The 17,320-nt window shown below is 38.2% G+C and overlaps 2 protein-coding genes across 7 annotated transcripts in view; one reads left to right on the top strand and one right to left on the bottom strand.

Annotated features, from left to right (window-relative positions):
- adam28 (ADAM metallopeptidase domain 28) overlaps positions 1-13,396 on the top strand; it is a 36,612-nt gene extending 23,216 nt beyond the window's left edge. Inside the window, exons 25-44 of the mRNA XM_083527546.1 lie at positions 609-687; positions 764-840; positions 921-1,107; positions 2,362-2,424; positions 2,704-2,775; positions 4,809-4,978; positions 5,150-5,231; positions 5,583-5,713; positions 7,642-7,819; positions 8,835-8,981; positions 9,400-9,489; positions 10,178-10,373; positions 10,459-10,564; positions 10,682-10,838; positions 11,069-11,149; positions 11,233-11,314; positions 11,592-11,700; positions 11,799-11,883; positions 11,969-12,061; positions 12,213-13,396. Of these exons, the coding sequence (XP_083383672.1) occupies positions 609-687; positions 764-840; positions 921-1,107; positions 2,362-2,424; positions 2,704-2,775; positions 4,809-4,978; positions 5,150-5,231; positions 5,583-5,713; positions 7,642-7,819; positions 8,835-8,981; positions 9,400-9,489; positions 10,178-10,373; positions 10,459-10,564; positions 10,682-10,838; positions 11,069-11,149; positions 11,233-11,314; positions 11,592-11,700; positions 11,799-11,883; positions 11,969-12,061; positions 12,213-12,248 (2,221 nt within the window). The 3' untranslated portion in view covers positions 12,249-13,396. The remainder of the gene's footprint in view (positions 1-608; positions 688-763; positions 841-920; positions 1,108-2,361; positions 2,425-2,703; positions 2,776-4,808; positions 4,979-5,149; positions 5,232-5,582; positions 5,714-7,641; positions 7,820-8,834; positions 8,982-9,399; positions 9,490-10,177; positions 10,374-10,458; positions 10,565-10,681; positions 10,839-11,068; positions 11,150-11,232; positions 11,315-11,591; positions 11,701-11,798; positions 11,884-11,968; positions 12,062-12,212) is intronic.
- Positions 13,397-13,778: 382 nt separating this feature from the next.
- ppp3cca (protein phosphatase 3, catalytic subunit, gamma isozyme, a) overlaps positions 13,779-17,320 on the bottom strand; it is a 29,258-nt gene continuing 25,716 nt past the window's right edge. For 3 of the 6 annotated variants that reach the window (XM_083526392.1, XM_083526393.1, XM_083526390.1), the window contains one exon: positions 13,779-16,250. In XM_083526392.1, coding sequence (XP_083382518.1) covers positions 16,096-16,250 — 155 coding nt within the window. In that variant the 3' untranslated portion in view covers positions 13,779-16,095. The remainder of the gene's footprint in view (positions 16,251-17,320) is intronic. The other 3 variants (XM_083526394.1, XM_083526389.1, XM_083526391.1) reach the window with 1 other exon arrangement.

The following is a 17,320-nucleotide window of genomic DNA, read 5'->3' as shown; positions in this document are numbered from 1 at the left end:
TAAAATCCAGATCAATGGGATTATATAATAACATTCTTTTGGTTTTGTTTTACATTCTTATATCATTATTATTATTATTATTATTATTATTATTATTATTATTATTATTATTATTATTATTATTATAGCTTTATTTTGTCCTTGAACAAATTGTTAAAGCTTGTAAGTAGGCCATTTTTTTAAATTAACTCTATTTATTATTAATAATTAATAATTATTTGTACCATTTATTTGTTGTTTATTTACTTATTATTAGTTGTAAAAGTAGTAAATTTTTTTATAAAGTAGTTATTTGTAAATTATTTCTTTGTTTATTTCTTTGTTTATTTGTATGTTGGTTTATTTTGCATTATTATTTGAGTTTTTTTTTTATAAATACATTTTTATATATGTATCTATTCATGAATTTATTATTGATTTATTTATAACTATGTATTTATTTCTTCATGATTTGTTCGTTTATTTATAGATTTAGGGTTATTTTATCCTTATACGTTTTAATTTTTTTATTGTTATTTTTATTTATTGTTATTATCAGAATTAGTTCTAATATGTTAATTTATTTTTTTTGTTTATTTATTAATTATGATTTGTGTGTGGTCCTGCAGTGACTTTTTAACCGAAGACTACACGGAAACGTACTACATGGACGACGGGACCCCTGTGGTAACCAAACCCCGTGATTTGGTAGGTCAACTGCAAGCGCGGTTCTTTCGCTTTCGTCTACGTATCCGTATAATAATGCGCCCCCATTTTTTTTCAGGATCTCTGCTACTATCATGGGAAGATTGTGAACGACAGCAAGTCGATGGTCAGCGTGAGCACCTGCGACGGGTTACGGTAAGTCTCATTTCCTGAGAAAATGAAATGACCGCTTTTGACTTTTGACCCTTTTTCAATGAAAAAACATCCTTTTCCAGAGGTTACTTCCAAACAGCAGAGCAGAAGTATCTTATTGAGCCTTTGTCCGAGAACAACACAGATGACCATGCGGTGTTGAAGTTTGATGACGTGACCGATACTCCACTTACGTGCGGTGTCACAAATACCAGTTGGGAACCTGTGGATTTCCCCATTTACACCAGCAAGTCCAAATCACGCTCTTCTGTAAGTTGGTTCTCAATTCTGGTGACTTATGGTATTATGTTTTGAGCGAGGACATATGATGCTACGGTTGCACCAGGACGTGAAAAACTGGGCAGATTCTTTCAATTATTTGCAATTCAAATAGGAAAACATAAAGCAACTAAACTGAAAGACCTTGAACGATTCCTCAGACCAAACTCATGAGGTCCTTGGCTTCAGTTCCCCACTTTGCTTCCAACTAGCAATTCATTTCCATTTTGTTGCTTCAAGCAGAGATGGCAAAAGTACACACATCCTTCACCGAAGTAGAAGTATAGATACTTATGTTTTAAAAGATTCTGGTAAAAGTTGAAGTTCTGACTACACTCGAGTTAAAGTAAAGAAGTTTGGGTTCTAACATGTAAAAAATAGGTCATTACTACTACCTGTTTGTGTCAAGTTCACATCATATTAATATATTAATACAAAAGAATTTCAAATTTTGTAAATTATGGAATGTATCCAGGCTGAACATCCACCATATAGAACACAAGCAGAGAAAAGATGATGGTGATCAGAAACGTCTCTGTTTTCAGTCATGTTTCCATCACTGACTCCCTCTGTCTCATCCACGTTAACCCCAAACTTCTTGTTGCCTTCTGCTGTGCTCATTGTGATCCTCGTGAACTAGCCTACGCCTGTGGTGTGGAAGAGAGCCAGGAAATATTACATGAGTGGTAGATTGAAAAAGCCATGCCATGAAAGAAATAGGTTGATGGGCTTTAAGTCAGACAGAGATAGCTAGCAATAGCCATTTCAAAGAACTGAAAGAACTAGCAAAAATCTCCTGGTGCATCTGGTGTATCCTGATTATGTCGCTTGTACAGTTCGCTTGATCTGATATATTGCTAGACAAACGATGTGTTTTGCCTTATACTTTTTAATACAAGAACTGTTTATTTTAGATGTATTTGTTAATCAAATAATGCTTCGGTGAGTTGAGCCCTGAACTCGGGTTGCTGTCTGCGTCCAGCTTCTCCGGTTTCCTTTTTTTGTCACCGCATGAAAAACACGCCCGTATGTGGATTAGCGTTTACTGGAGGCGAACGTGTGAAGAAAATGGCGCCCTCTCACATGAGGAAAACTTTCCATAAGTATCAGTTAGCAAAACATTAGGCACCTCAGATAAGAACCTGTCGGTCGAACCAGCGCTAGTTCATGTAGTAGGGGGGGAATTAATTCACTAACCAGCTGACAGCTCTGCTTTTGTTTGTTTTTGTCTTCCCTCTTGGTTAGGGACCAACAATGCTCCAGCAACAAAAGTACAATGAGCTAATCCTTGTAGCGGACAACAGAATGGTACGTAAGTGGCAGACACGCTATTCCATAACGAAAGATCGAATCATGTTCCGTTTTTTGTTCAAGACTAGTGCTGACTAGCGTAACCGAGGTCAGCGAGTTCTTCTTCTTTAAATTAGCTACCACAGTTTTAAACCTCAGATGATGACAAAGCAAACTTATGATCACACAATTTGTGCCTATTCAATCTAATCGTAGTGTTACCAATCTCTGTCTCTTTGTTTCTGTGTGCAAACATGCCCATGACTAACCCCTGTCCCTGATTTGTGCCTTGCGTAGTACCGGAAGACGGACAGTGATGTCAACAAAGTGCGAATGCGGATTTTCGAGATCGTCAACTTTGTCAATGCTGTAAGTCACAGAACTCGTCGGTTTTTCACGGTGGTCAAGCAGTGGATCCACAGTGGAATTATTGGACAGCATGCTTTTATTTTGCAACATTGAAATCCACATCCTGTTCTCACCCAGCCTAATTTTTTTTTGAGCATGATATGGATTTGGCAAGTCAGTGCTTTGAAGCTCAGTACATGGAGCGTTTTCCAAGTTTCGTACAGCTAAAAGCAATATTTACACTGTAGCTACAGGATATAATACATTTAGTTTGCATTTCTGTCACATTTCAGTAGCAAATCTCAGTAGCATAAATGTCATTAGCATTAAAAAATTCCTGTGGTGATTTTATAACTTTTAGGTGTGCTGTAGGAAATCCAGTAATGTGGTAAGAACTTTGGTAGTCCTTCAAAAACTTCAGTAGTGCTGAAAGAATTTCGGGAGTCCATTCATAACTTCAGTAGTGTTTTAATAACTCCAGTCCTGGTTCAAATACTTTAGAAGTGCTTGAATCCTACTTTAATCATAGTGCTTTCAGAACTTCAGGAACGCTTTACTAGTAGTTCAGTACTTTCATTAGTACTTTAGTTACATTTTCAGAAAGTTTAAATAGCCTTAAGGACTCTACAGTGATTTAAGACATGATGTATTGTCCCAAGGCATCATGTCCAATCATGTGTGCTTGCCGAGTTTATTTCACTCTACAACACTAATGAATAGCAAACAAGATCTACCAAGTGTTTGTGCTTTATGATGCTTGGCCTGAGTAGGATTACACTTTTTGTTATTTTAAAAAGAGCTACGCAGTGAAGAGACAAAAAGCCTTGGAAAACTTTTGTGTTATTAAACATGACATCACACCAGTGTTACCCCAGGCCTGAGTTGACAATGAGCTTGTGACTGATTTGTGATTTTATATACCAGATCATGCATTCGTTTATCAAGTCACATGTTTATTTTTAAGCCACACCATATAATGTTGCCCTTTAAAAGTCGGAAAAATTAACTTTCAGTAATAGCTGAGCTGCATTACTGGAAATTTACCAGTTTTTGTTTTTTCATCCACTTTATTTATAAATTTACTTCATAATCTTGATTTCACACACTTTGTTTCGTTGTAGTTTCTCACCAGAAGCAACCTTGTGTTTTGCAAACAAATCTGGTAATAGAAAAATGATTTTCATGGCCCAAAGTTTTACTTCCTGTGGTAAATTTCAGTCACAACATTCCGGATAGATTTTTTTTTGTTGCCTGTAAATATTACAAATTTGTTCGCTACCGCAGACCGTTTATAAAATCGATTGGGCTCGTGTTATTCGTGTATATAAATTAAAATAAAAACATTTATCAATTATTTTTTGTAGAATTATATGGCTTTTCTTTTATAGTAAAATTGTTGTAGACAGAAAGTTCTAGCCCAAAAAGATCCAAAGTGTTTTATGTTTTGGTGGTCAAGTCAGCTAACACAGAATATAGTATTTCTGTTTTAGAATCCCTACTGTACTATAAATCGGCTTTCTGTCAGGGTTTAGGTTGATTTTAAAATCTAAATATATGAATGTTGGCATGGGTCAGCTCTACAGTATTTGTGGCTCTACACTCCCAAAATGCAACTTTCACTTCTCTCACACAGGTTTCTTCAGTTGATGGTTCTTTGGGGTTATAAGGCCTTTTTTTTTTGTTTTCTCATCATTTAACATATATTTGAGTTTTTACATGACTGGTGGATTGCTGGTTTTATGGATTTATTGCATTAACGGAGATGTCGAGATGTAGAATACATTTTTAGCTGTGTTTATACAAATGTGTTATGTTCGTTTCATGTTAAGTACCTTTAAACGGCTACTCATGAATCTCAATGTACCAGAAAGGACATAAAAACAGTCAGAAATCCAGCAGCATGCGGTTTCACTGAGCAATTTTGAAGGTTTTGCATGAAAGGTCTTGCATTGTTGCATACTTAGGGAAGAAAAAAGCAATTTTTGTATTGTTTTAAGACAATTCTTGTCTTGATTTATTATTATTGAAGTCTATAACTGCCTGTGTGTCTACAGGTGTACAAACCGCTGAACACTTTTATCGCTCTGGTCGGTCTGATCGTGTGGACAGACTCTGACAAGATCGTCGTGACGGCACCGGCCGGCCAGACGCTGGATACATTTACCACCTGGAGAAATCGTGAACTCAGCAAGCAGCAGAAGCACGACAACGCTCATCTGATCACGTGTGTTTTTTTACTCTAACCGAAATTGTTATCGGCTGACCAAAGCATTTTTTTAAACGATTATTATATTAATAATATATTTTTTTGAGGATATTATTAAAATTGTGTTGATAGATAGTCTGTGGATAGTTTTGGAAGTACAAAGTAAATATATACGTCTTCATATTTCAGTGGGATTGACTTTGAAGGTTCGACGGTGGGACTGGCGTTTATCGGAACTCTGTGCTCTGGGCATTCAACAGGCGTCATCCAGGTACTGAAAAGTCCAGATGCTTGACGTCAATGGATTGCAGAAGTGCAAGTAATAAAAATATTAGCACCTTTGTGTCTTTGCCAATCCCTTTTTGCAAGCTCATCTGTTTCTGAAAAATCAGATGATCAATGATGATAGCACCTAGTCCTGAATCACGCTTCCATTAGCAACACCACGGCTACAATTCAGCCCAAACACTCTCCCCTGTATGATTATATCACGTTGTCAATGGAAAATTAAGCCCGACTTTTTCTTTCAGTCTTGTAATGTACGGAACTTTTTTGTTACTAACCTTCCAATATTCTCATGACATCTCAGAAACTAATGCAGGTCCTCTGTTTTTGCCCTCAGGACCATAATCCACGTGCCATAGCTGTAGGTGCCACTTTGGCCCATGAAATGGGACATAACCTGGGTATGAACCATGACACCAGCTCATGTGTGTGTTCGGAGGCCAGCTGCATCATGACTGCTGCTCTCAGGTAAAATATTATTCTTCACCATCTTTACACAGCAGCTTCACTGAAATAAATAGAACAAAGTGAGAGAGGCCCGATTGAGATGGTTTGGTCATGTGCAGAGGAGGGACATGGGGTATATCGGTAGAAGAATGCTGAGGATAGAGCCACCAGGAAGGCGTAAAGGAGGAGGCTAAGAAGGAGGGTTATGGATGTAGTGAGGGAAGACATGGAGGTAGTTGGTTTGATAAAGGCAGATGTAGAGGACAGGGGGGTTTGGAGACGAATCAATAAAATAGAGAACCCACACTGTTTACGGTATGTACATTGTCGGAAAGGGTTTTGAACCATGCCCATGAAGTTTTAACCCATTCAAGAATTTAGTTTTAACTAAGAACCTGAGTTTTTTGTGTAAGAGTGTACCGAGAACTAGACAATCTGTAGCTTTTTCCGTTAATTAACGTGTCATGATGTGACTCAATTATCATCTCTGGTGAGGTCAACTGGTTGTTTAACTTCCTTACTTTGTTACACAATCCAATTCTGCCAGAACATAGTTTGGGATTCTTTAAAAACAACCGTAAAGCCGCTTTCTTTACTGTTCCTGAAAAAGACACATCTTAAAGCACATGATTTCTAGTGCATCAGCCATCCAAAAACTGTTCTTTACATTCTCAGAATCCGTTGGCTACTCAGTGAAGTTTGCATACTTATGCGAGTACAAATCCTACAAATCAAGCTTGAATCGCCAAACACTTTCGATGATTTTGCTCTGACATGAATATCGTTGTTGTTCTCAGAAAAAAATTTGAGTTTTAAACATCATATTACTGCTTCTAAAGGAAAAGACTGAGGCTTATGTCGATAGCAGAAGGTTTCCCACAGAATGCTTTTCTGGGTGGGTCAGCCAACATCAACGATCGCATCATTGTGTTATGAGTAGCCTCTAATTTCGAAGAACAAGCACCGGAACTCGCTGTTATTAAATCCTAAAATCTTGTGAAATCAGGAACTTTTGGCAGAAGTAGGAAATTACATTTTTGCTTAGGCTATCATTTATGAGAAGTTCATTTCTATTTATTCCAGCTTATATACCTTTTGCACACATTCCCATTGTGCATTGCTGTAACAGATTATTTCTGCCAGATCCAAGCCAATTGGAAAATCCAGATCCCTACAACCATTGTGGCCTCAGTATACGGTAGCCATATATGGCAACCCAAACTCTCAAACCCCACACACACTCGCTGGCTCTGTATTTCTAAGCCATCAACTAAGTACATGTTTGCTTAAATACATACACATACATAAAAAAAAACTCCCATTCACAGCTCTCTGTGGAGTGACCACCTTATAGTTCATGGTTTATATCTCGATTCTTGCGACTATTTTTGCCATTTACAATAATCATTATCATATAGATTACAGTCTATAGCAGGTGTAAAAACACAAGCAAAAAAAATACAAGCGTATTAATACATTGTAACACTTCATCAGAAATGAGGAATGGAAACTAAAAAAAAGAAGAAGACAATTTGCAGAACTAGACAAAAAACAATGTTATTCCGAATAGCATGTACGGGTTGACAAAACAAAAGCATAATTACACAATGCAACAAAACAAGTACATAAGGAGTACACTGATAAAATAATCATGGATGAACACATAAAAGGTGAACACCACCAGGTAACAAACCAATGACAGGAAAGGGCAGATTTTGCATGCAGAGGATAGTGCTTATTATTTATTTAATCCAAATAACCAAAATGTTCAAAGGGAATATTGAAGAATGCTATTGATTGTCGTTCTAAAAGCATCATGTACAGCAAATTAAGAGGTCTTCTGGCTTGGTGTAAGTGCCCCCCCCCCCCCAAAAAAAAACAAAAAAACTAGAGAACAATCTAATCCACAAAATCTTTTTCCTGATTTTTTCCATTCCTGTCTTTCGCAGCTACAACATCCCGCAGCTTTTCAGCAGCTGCAGCTTTAACAACTTTGAGCAGTACCTGAACACACGGAACCCCGATTGTCTTCTGAACAAACCCCAATCCAAAGCATTGATCCAGCCTGCCGTTTGTGGCAACGGCTTCCAGGAGATCGGAGAGGACTGCGACTGTGGATCTGTGGCGGTAATTTGTTAATTTCTTCACTTCAGGAAATGCTTTAGACATTGGACATGCTGCTATGAGAAAATAATCAACTCAAGCTGATGAAACAACTGGCTTTGATCTTCAAGTTGGTTGGAATCTCAATCATTCTTATCAAACTATTATAACTTGATGTGCATTTATGGGAATTGGCAGACGCTTTTATCCAAAGCAACACACAATTATCTAATCTGTACAACAGAGCAGTTAAGAGGCCCAAGAACGTAAGATTGGTGGTGCTGGAATTTGAACTTACAACCTTTCAACCAAAAGCCTTAATCACTAAGCTACCACTTATTAGTCCATTTTTCTACTTGGAATGTCCTTAATACAAAAAAAATGAACCCCACACATTCCTGTTGTCAGTTGCTTTTCAAACTAGTCAGTTCTGTATGTCTAGACAGGTTTCAAACTACATTCCTCCAGATTCAAACATCTCGGGCTGAAAAATGCTGTGGACAAGCTCAGGCCCATCTATGCAATGTGTGTCAAAGCTGGGACTCCTTTCAATATCAGACAAATCAGCCCGCTATGTGTTGAGAGGGTGGTTAAACCGATGCAGCGTTGCTGAATTTTCTTTACTAAACACAGCTTCTCAAACTGAAAATTTCAACTGTTGTTCGTAGTATAATAGTATTGATGCAACAGTGTTGCATCTCTCAGCCTCATCTCTAAACCCAGAGGCAGGGATTACATTTTCATGCAGAACGTGAAACGTTTGTGTGAATGGTTGCCAAGTGTGTGGCAATTTCCGATCGCTAGAACTTCTCAATATGGACAAATAGGCTTGGAAAACAATTATGACAAAACAATGCCGGTTTCACTCACGTATGGTGCACAGGTAATTTTTTTTACATGTCTGCCTTCAAAACGCCGTACTTGTTTTATTTATACACACCTTTATTTTGGAGTGTCCCACATTCCCAGTGGATAAAGAGGCATTGGGGGCTGGACATTCTCTAAAAGAACACAAACTTAAGACTCATAAATCCTGTGGTCTTTTGTATGGTCAGAAGCTATTCCCTTCATTCAGTGTTCTAGTGTTGAACAGGGAAACTTTGCACTGAAAAAGGGTGCAATCATGGGAACTGAAGGCTTTGAAAAACACATCAAATACATGCTTTTCTTCATCTTGGTTTCCTGGGTGAGTGCTTATAACATTTCATTATAGGTTTAGACTGGCATTGGTTTCTTTGTCTTAAGTATTGGCACCACTATAGGGCAATCATCTTTATTTAGGAAAATACATACAGGGTGTAAAAGCCCTGAAACTGCCAATTCTTGTACAAATGTATATCTTCTGATTTAATTTTATATACAAGCCATTTTTGGCTCTCGTTTTTGGAAATAAGAAGTACAAATTTAGCCTGGACCAGTGCTCTGAATACTGAAATCCAGACCTGCTCAATTTGGACAGCTGAAGATGTTGTAAAAAAAAACACCATCTGGACTTTATACAATGTGGTCTTTTTTTGTTGTAGCCCATCCACTTAAAGGTTCTAGATGTCACTAGTTGAGACCACTATTTACCTACAGTATATGTAACCCATTTGTGTTCGCAGGAGTGCACAAACCCATGCTGCAATGCCACCTCATGTAAACTGGCAAAGGGGGCAGTATGTGCTGAAGGGGAGTGCTGTAATAACTGTAAGGTAAGAATTCATAAGTGCAGCAATCTTGGGTAAAAAAAAGATTGTTACCTGCCTTGAAAAGCAGTGACTTACCTGTTTTGGGAGGAAATACTCATTATGACTTGAGTGGCAAATGGTTACCAATCTGGGGAAGTAATTAGCAACTTTTCCTGGTAGGGAATTAGCTTCTTGCCTGGGAAGAGAACTGGCTACCCATCATGGGTGAGAATGTGTTACCAGCCTTGAAAGACAATAGCTTACCTGTTTTAAGAAGGAATTCTCAATGTCTTGAGTGGAATTTAGTTACACATATTGGTGGAAATTGGTTACCAGCCTGGGAAGGGAAAAAGCAATTTGCTTGGGATGGTATTAGATACTTGTCTTGAAAGAGAACTGGCTACTCGTCTTGGGTAAGAATTTGTTACCTGCCTAGAAAGGGAATAGCTTACCTGTTTTGGGAGGGAATACTCATGATTTAAGTGCATTTTGGTCATCCATCTGAGGGGGGAATTGCTTACCAGTCTGGGGAAGGTATTACCAACTTTGGCTACTTATGTGGAATTGGTTACCTGTCTTGGGAGTGAACATCACATGGGTTTAGAAATAGCCTACTGTTTTGGGAGAGAATAGTCTACCAGTCTTTGGTAATTGTGCTGTAACTGATTTTTGGTATAGATACTTTTATCTTTTATTTGTCCACAATGGCTAGATTGCTGATGCCACCCAGATGTGTCGTGCCAGGCATGATGAGTGCGACCTCCCAGAATATTGCACGGGTGATTCAAGCTCTTGCCCCGAGGATGTCTTTGTTGTGAATGGACTGCCATGCAAGAACGGTAATGGCTACTGTTACAATGGGCAGTGCCCTCAGCGGCAAGACCAGTGTGTCAAAATGTGGGGGACAAGTAAGTAGAAATTTCACAGCTAGTATTTTTTTTATATATATATAATTTAAGTATTGTTCCAAGTTGACATTTTATTCTCTCTCAGCTTCTGTAGTAGCGAGTTCCTACTGCTATAATCAGAACACAAGAGGAACATACTATGCCTACTGTACCCGGCCCACCAACGATCAGTATACTGGGTGCCAGAGCCAGTGAGTCCAAGAACCATACACTAAAACTATTACATGTCCACTAGTTCCAACAGATTTTACAAACACCTCCTTACACCCCATGTGCACACTATAAATCTCAGACATTTGTACCTTTAGGGATGTTATGTGTGGGAAGCTTTTCTGTGAACAAGGCCAGGATAACCCAAACTACGGCCGTCTCGTTCAGTTCAAAGCCTGCAAAGCCACTTTCTACGGTGACCGTGACAGTGACTTTGGCCAAGTGGATCCTGGAACGAAGTGTGATGAGGAGAAGGTAATAGAAAAAAACAAAACAAAAAAACAATGCAGATGCATGGCTTGATAGATTATTGTCAATTAAATCAATATTGTTCTAGCTGAATCTAGTCTATTAATTTAAGCATTACAATATACCAAATATGCCCAGATGTTCCATTTATAAATAAAGTAAAAAAATATCCACTGTTACCCCACACCACACACCCTTAATACCCTTGACGAGGAATACTTCCTTACCTGTTTCAGGTGTGTAGTCAGAACCAGTGTGTGAGCTTAGAAGTTGCCTACAAGGCAACAAACTGCTCAGCCAAATGCAAGGGCAATGGGGTAAGTTTGCTCAAAAATGCGATATCTTACATAAACATAGAAGAAAGATACAGTCATAATAAAAGCAAGCATGTGTCCTGCAGGTATGTAATCACAAGCTGGAATGCAGCTGTGAACCCGGCTGGCTGCCACCCAACTGTGACAAGGCCACTGGAACATCTACAGGTAGGGTTTACTTGCATTTCCACATGTGTAGATCCCAGTTTCTAAACAAGGCTTATACAGTACAATGTAAATGAAATAAATAGGCCATAGTCCACATCAAATTTAGAGGCCTTGTGAATGTATAACCATAATACACCACAAATGTACACTTGTGTATAACCATTGAAGGTGCTGTTGTTCTTGGATTCGTGAACACTACTTCTACCAGCTTTTATAATACACCTGGCAGAAATGTTGAGATAAATAAAATGGCACCTTCTGGGATTTTTTTTCTTAGGTGTACAGATAGGCATAATCGTGGCAGTCTGCATTGTGTTGGGAGCTATTTTAATTGGACTGGGCATATTTTGTATGAAACGTCGAAAGAATCTTCCCCGTCAAACTGGGTGAGTTGGCATACATCCAAACCATAAATATCCCTGTAGAACTAGTTTGGTACCATAATGCTTTTATCATCCAAATAATGCTGTAATCTCTCCTCCAGTGTTCAGGTCCAAGTGAAAGACTCGGTAACTCACATTTACTCAAACCAGTCAAGGGCCAAAGTCCCCAATCAAATCCCACCCACGGTAAAGTCCAACGTCTTTCTTGTTCATATTGCGTGACAAAATAAGACTGTGGTCCATTAATGTGCATATAAATATATTTTTATAGGTGATCCATCCTAAAGGTCCTCCGCCACCACCTCCATCTAAACCATCTGCCCCTCCCTTGATCCTGCATACCGACTTCAGAGCGGCACACAAGGTAATCGGCAGATCGTTAATGATTGCAAGATAAAAAAATAAAATGTTACCTCGCTTATTCATTTACCAAACATATAATATGCGGAAATGTTTTCAGAATGAGATGTTTTGCAAGATAAAATCACTGATGAACCTATATTCTTTACTTCTAGGCTCTGAGACCGGCACCGCCTCCACCAAGGGCATGAAAAAAGGACCCCAGCTGGAATCGACGTGCGGAACAAATTTAGCACCGAGTATAATTTAGATTAGAAGTTCATGGAAGTTGAGAAGAACTAATTGGGCAAAAATCAAGCAAATTTGCCAGAACTGCCTGGTATACTTAAACTTCATAGGCGTTCAGGTGGGTGTTACTGAAATCTTCTGTCTTGCACCCTAGAGGCTTGAAAAGAAAAAACTGATTGTATGCCAGGAAAATTCCGGAGCTGTTTTGCCAACGAGACTAATCCTGAATTAACGCTGAATGAGTCACTTGAATCAATCAACCATCATGTCGAGACCCAGATCAGTCCACAACGGACGGGCCTTAGCGTTCCTCCAGTGAACTCCAGGAATATTATGGTTACAAGAAGGGTCATGTCTTTTGTAATAGATCGAGAGCTATTGTACCAGAATCCCCTGCCAACAATCCACTTGACCATACTGTCCAGGAACCATAAAAAAGTGGAAGCGCTCATACTTTCGTCATCGCTAAACACAGTTAATTCGTAGAACTTTCTCTGCTCAACTTTGACTTGCCCCCAATTTCTCTCTGTGGTGACCATTCTGGGTTAAACCACTGTTGGTTTTGATGTTTGCTGCGAACTGCAAATCAGTTTTAAAAATCTAACTAATTGAAACCACGCTACACCATCTACTATCTGAGCATTTCCTTTACGTACTTATTTATTTTCCTACTAGAGTGCCAAGAATCTGAATGTAGGTCAGTGTAGATGCTACAGTATATGTAGGACATTTGTGTGCAATAAATGATGCTGTATTCAGATTGTTTTTTTTTTTTTTACTATAACATTTTTTTTTCAATAACTAAAGCACTTAATAACAAAAATCACATTTTGCTGCCTTTCATTCTGTAAAGTCCAAGAAATAAAACGCTTGTTTCCTCAAACTCTTCCATTCAACATTACACTGCAAAAACAAAGGCTGCTATACAAAAACAACTGTAATGACATCAAGCAAAAAAAAAAAAATTATTTTATTTATTTATTTTTTGATGTGCATTTCTCTGAAGGAACTGTCAGTTTGGAACAGCCAGGCTTGCCAAATCCTTTTGCAAACAGTTTTTGAAATATAGTTTGCAGTACAAAATGTTACAGAACACCCAAAGCACCAGTGATGGAAATGCAACACTGAGGTTTGTATAAAAAAAAAAAAAAAAGAAAGAAAAGAAAAGTATAAATCAAGGGTGCGACCAGGGGGCAATTTTATTTTAATGGCCACCACACATTTTCTATATTATTATAATATAAAAATTATAATAATTATATAAAATTATATATTTTGTTTAGCATTTAATGTACTTTTGTTGAAATTTCAAAGGTTACAGTATTGTGAAATTGTGGTTTTATTTAATTTATTAAATAAATGAGTGAATTCACATTTCTGGCATTTGGCAGACATAGTCATCCAGAGATACTTTAAATAAATTTTTTTGAATAAATCTAGCATTCCGATGCATTCAAAAATCAAACAAGCTAATTACGACCGCTTACACAGTGTCACTCAGTATTTCGTTTTATTTCTCGTTTTTTTTTTCCTCTCTCAAGTGAATCATCGACATAAAATCAAGAATGAACTGGTGGCTTCACTTTACACATATCTGAGAGAAGGAATTACTCATGGTTACATATTTTTTATTTAAATCAGAGACATGTATTTGTAGTGTACAACATGCGCTTCAAAACCGAGAGTTTCTCATACTTACCTACACTCTATACAGTGCAAATGAGGACCAGTGACATTCGGACCCTACTTTCATCCAGTATTAGAAGGTAGAGCAGGGCATGGGGAAATCATTTCCTTCATACAACAATAAGGAAAGAAAAAAAATCAAACAAACAACTCAATCTTTGAAGAAGAAAAAAGGGCCATGTTGTGAACCCTGAGGTACATCACATGAATTCACCCATTCATTTGAGTTCCATGTGAAGAAGAAGCTGAAATCTGCCAAACCATGTGGAGTGTTCTTTTAACAAAGCGAAAGTTTGTACTCAAAATGTGTTTCGTTTGCACTCGTTTCTAATAGCGCATCAGCGAGCCATACATGGAGATGTGTTCAAAAAGGTGCAAACCATTTCCGAGTTCAAATATACAATACTCCAGATCCTGCACACTCTTGGCATGTTCTCAACCAGGATCATGGTCCAAGTTGTTTTTGGAAATAAATTCATAAATGGGCATTTTTCAACCGTTTTATCAATAGGTCTGTAATACAATAATAATAAATAAATAAAAATACACCTTTAATACACCTTGAGCGCCTCCAAATATTTTTAACTATTTTCAACTCGCTAATGTACATATACAATAAATGTACCTCATAAAATCATTAGCTTATCCACCAGGAGCTCTTTTTGCCTAAAACCTTATCGACAAGGGCAAAAAAAAAAAAAAGGTGGCTACCACAACTAGGAGGTCTACATATTGGACATTTGGTTATGTAGAACATCTATTTGGGAAGCGTCTGGTTTGTCCAAACCAAATCACGGTGAAACAATGGGCGAAGCCTTATGTTGTCCAGTTTATGCAGACGCAAGAGGTATACAGGCTTTCCAGCAAAGTTCAGGCCTGACCGGGCCATTTTTTTTCCCGTCAGCCAGTCTGGAACGAGGAGGTACAGTGTGCTAACCAGGCAAATCCAAAACAACGGAGAAAAGAATCCAAACACAGTTTATCATCTTACATTGCGCACAACAGCAGGTATCACAAGATACAGTACCATCAACGTTATTAAAAGTAAAGAATGTACCAAGAGAATTGAAGGGAAAAGAAAATATTTCCAATAGATTTAGAAAAACACTCAATGCTATTGTGAACGGCAGGCATTTTGTCTTTTTAGAATTTTTTCTTTTTTTTTTTCTCAACACCAATACATTTCATATATATTCAGTCTTTAAAAAGTCTCCCGTAATACGATCGAACAGAAAACATAAAAAATATCAAAAACTGACAATTCTCTTCGAAAACAGACGTCGTTTGCCTCGACACCATGACGACCGTCGATGTGGTGTCAAAACCCCCCACCCCCAACACACACACATATACATACAATAGAATAAAACACTGAGTCAGAGAAGCTTTCACAATTAAAAATACTTCAAGGAAATCGTTTTGGCGGTGAGGATCCCCCTTTTTTTTTTTTTTTTATAAATAAAGAAATTCCCCAGGGTTAGTATAGTCAATTTGGCTAAATAGCTACCACCAAAATACATCTTCCAAAGATGGCTACCTGCCAATCTTTTCTTTTTGTTGGTAGGGCCAGTGGGGAGGTGGGGGGTGGCCTGAACTTCATATGTTTGAATCTAAAAGATAAATTCTCTTCTTTTTATCGAGTTCGAATTCATTCATTTGACTTTCGAAACCTGCAAATTCGGAAAAGGTTTTTAAAGCCCCGCCCTTCCACCCCATTATAGCTTTGTACTGAATTGTCTGGAACCCCATGATCCCCTAGCGAGCGTAAACATTCGACGTAGAAAAACCTTCATCTTCTGATCATCCGTGTCCAACAAGGTTAAGAAAAGAAAAGAAAGAAATCGTACTTGTAGAGGTTTAAACAGACGGTGCTGCAAGAAGATCCGGAGTGTCTCGTTCGTTGGTTAAAAACACTGCTAACACGTACATCTAATATTCGATACATTTCGTTTTTGAATAATTACAGTCTTGTGATGAGTGATTTACCATCTGTCTCCTTTTCTCCATCTCTCTATCTGGAGGTCCTGTGGTCTCAGTTTTTCCTGTTCTGTCTCCGAAGCTTAAAAGAGAGAGAATGAACACTGTATTTGAAGAGGAGAAGGTGGGAGGAGTTTTTTTTTTTTTTTACACCGCCCCATCTGTGCCGTTCTTCTCGTTCACAGTCGTGCCTGGAGTGCGCTGGCCATCCTTCCTCGGCGGCATGCGCTCGTTTATCCGGTCGAGGCCACGTGCCTCCTCGAAGTTGCGGATTTTCCGTGTTGGGGAGAAGCCCTGGATAGCTGAGAGGAGAAACATGGGATTATCGACAAACCTTTTATAACGTCCGCAATATTATCCAGCTGCAACACAACTTTCCATCAAGTCCAGATCCACCATGCTGACAAAAGTATTGGGACACCTGCCTTTTCCATCCAAATGTGGTTCTTCCATAAACTTGTATATCAAATATGGAGGCACTCAATTCAAATCTGGATGCGTTAGCGTTAAATTCTCTCTTTACTTAAACCGTGAGGCCCAAAACCTGCATGACAATGCCCCTGTGCACAAAGCCAGCTCCATGAAGATCTGCTTGACATGGGTTGGAAAAGTGTTGGAAGATCTTAAGTGGAATGCTCTTGAGCTCTGACCCTCAACCCTATTGAACATGATGATTGGATCTCACCTACATCACCTACATAAATCTCCACAAGCACACTCCAGTGAACATCGTCCCAGAAGAGTGGAGAGTAAATGTGGAATGTTATATACCATGGACGTGCTTAAGGTCAGGTGTCCACAAACCTTTGTCCATATTGCGTAACCGACTTATTCAACATTTCACGGCTGAACGTAAACACGTTTACCCAAAAGCATGCTGAAAGAAGGTTTACACAATTGAACACAAAGTTGAATGACCATGGGAATAAAATTTTATGTTAGCAAGCAAATATTTGCTCAAGAAGCAGTTCGCAGTTCTTAGCTAGGCTAAGATCATGTTTGGAAGATTGCTAGCTAGTTAGTTTTGGGTGTAAATACAAAAAAAAAAAAAAAATTTTTTAATTAAAAAAAAAAAAGGCAATAATGACTTTCTTTTATGCTTGAAACGTTTCGGGCTCTTTCAAAAATCATATATATATTCAGGGGCTGCCAAAAAAAATAGTTTTCGAGAGACATATACATGTTTCTATGGTGACAAACACACAAGAATTAAACAGTAAGGAATGTTATGGGAGTCCAAATGGGACATTTTTGTCTCTAACAGAAAACCTTGTGTAAGACAGAGAACAAGAGAGAAGATGTGATCAGACTCCCCTCATAACAATATTCCCCCGCAGATGTTGGTTTGGGGTTGTTTTGGAGACTTAATCCG

Source organism: Silurus aristotelis (assembly GCF_946808225.1).
Source record: "Silurus aristotelis genome assembly, chromosome: 23".
Taxonomy (NCBI): Eukaryota; Metazoa; Chordata; class Actinopteri; order Siluriformes; family Siluridae; genus Silurus; species Silurus aristotelis.
The sequence above is the reverse complement of the archived record's forward strand: the minus strand, read 5'-3'. Positions and strand labels throughout refer to the sequence as shown.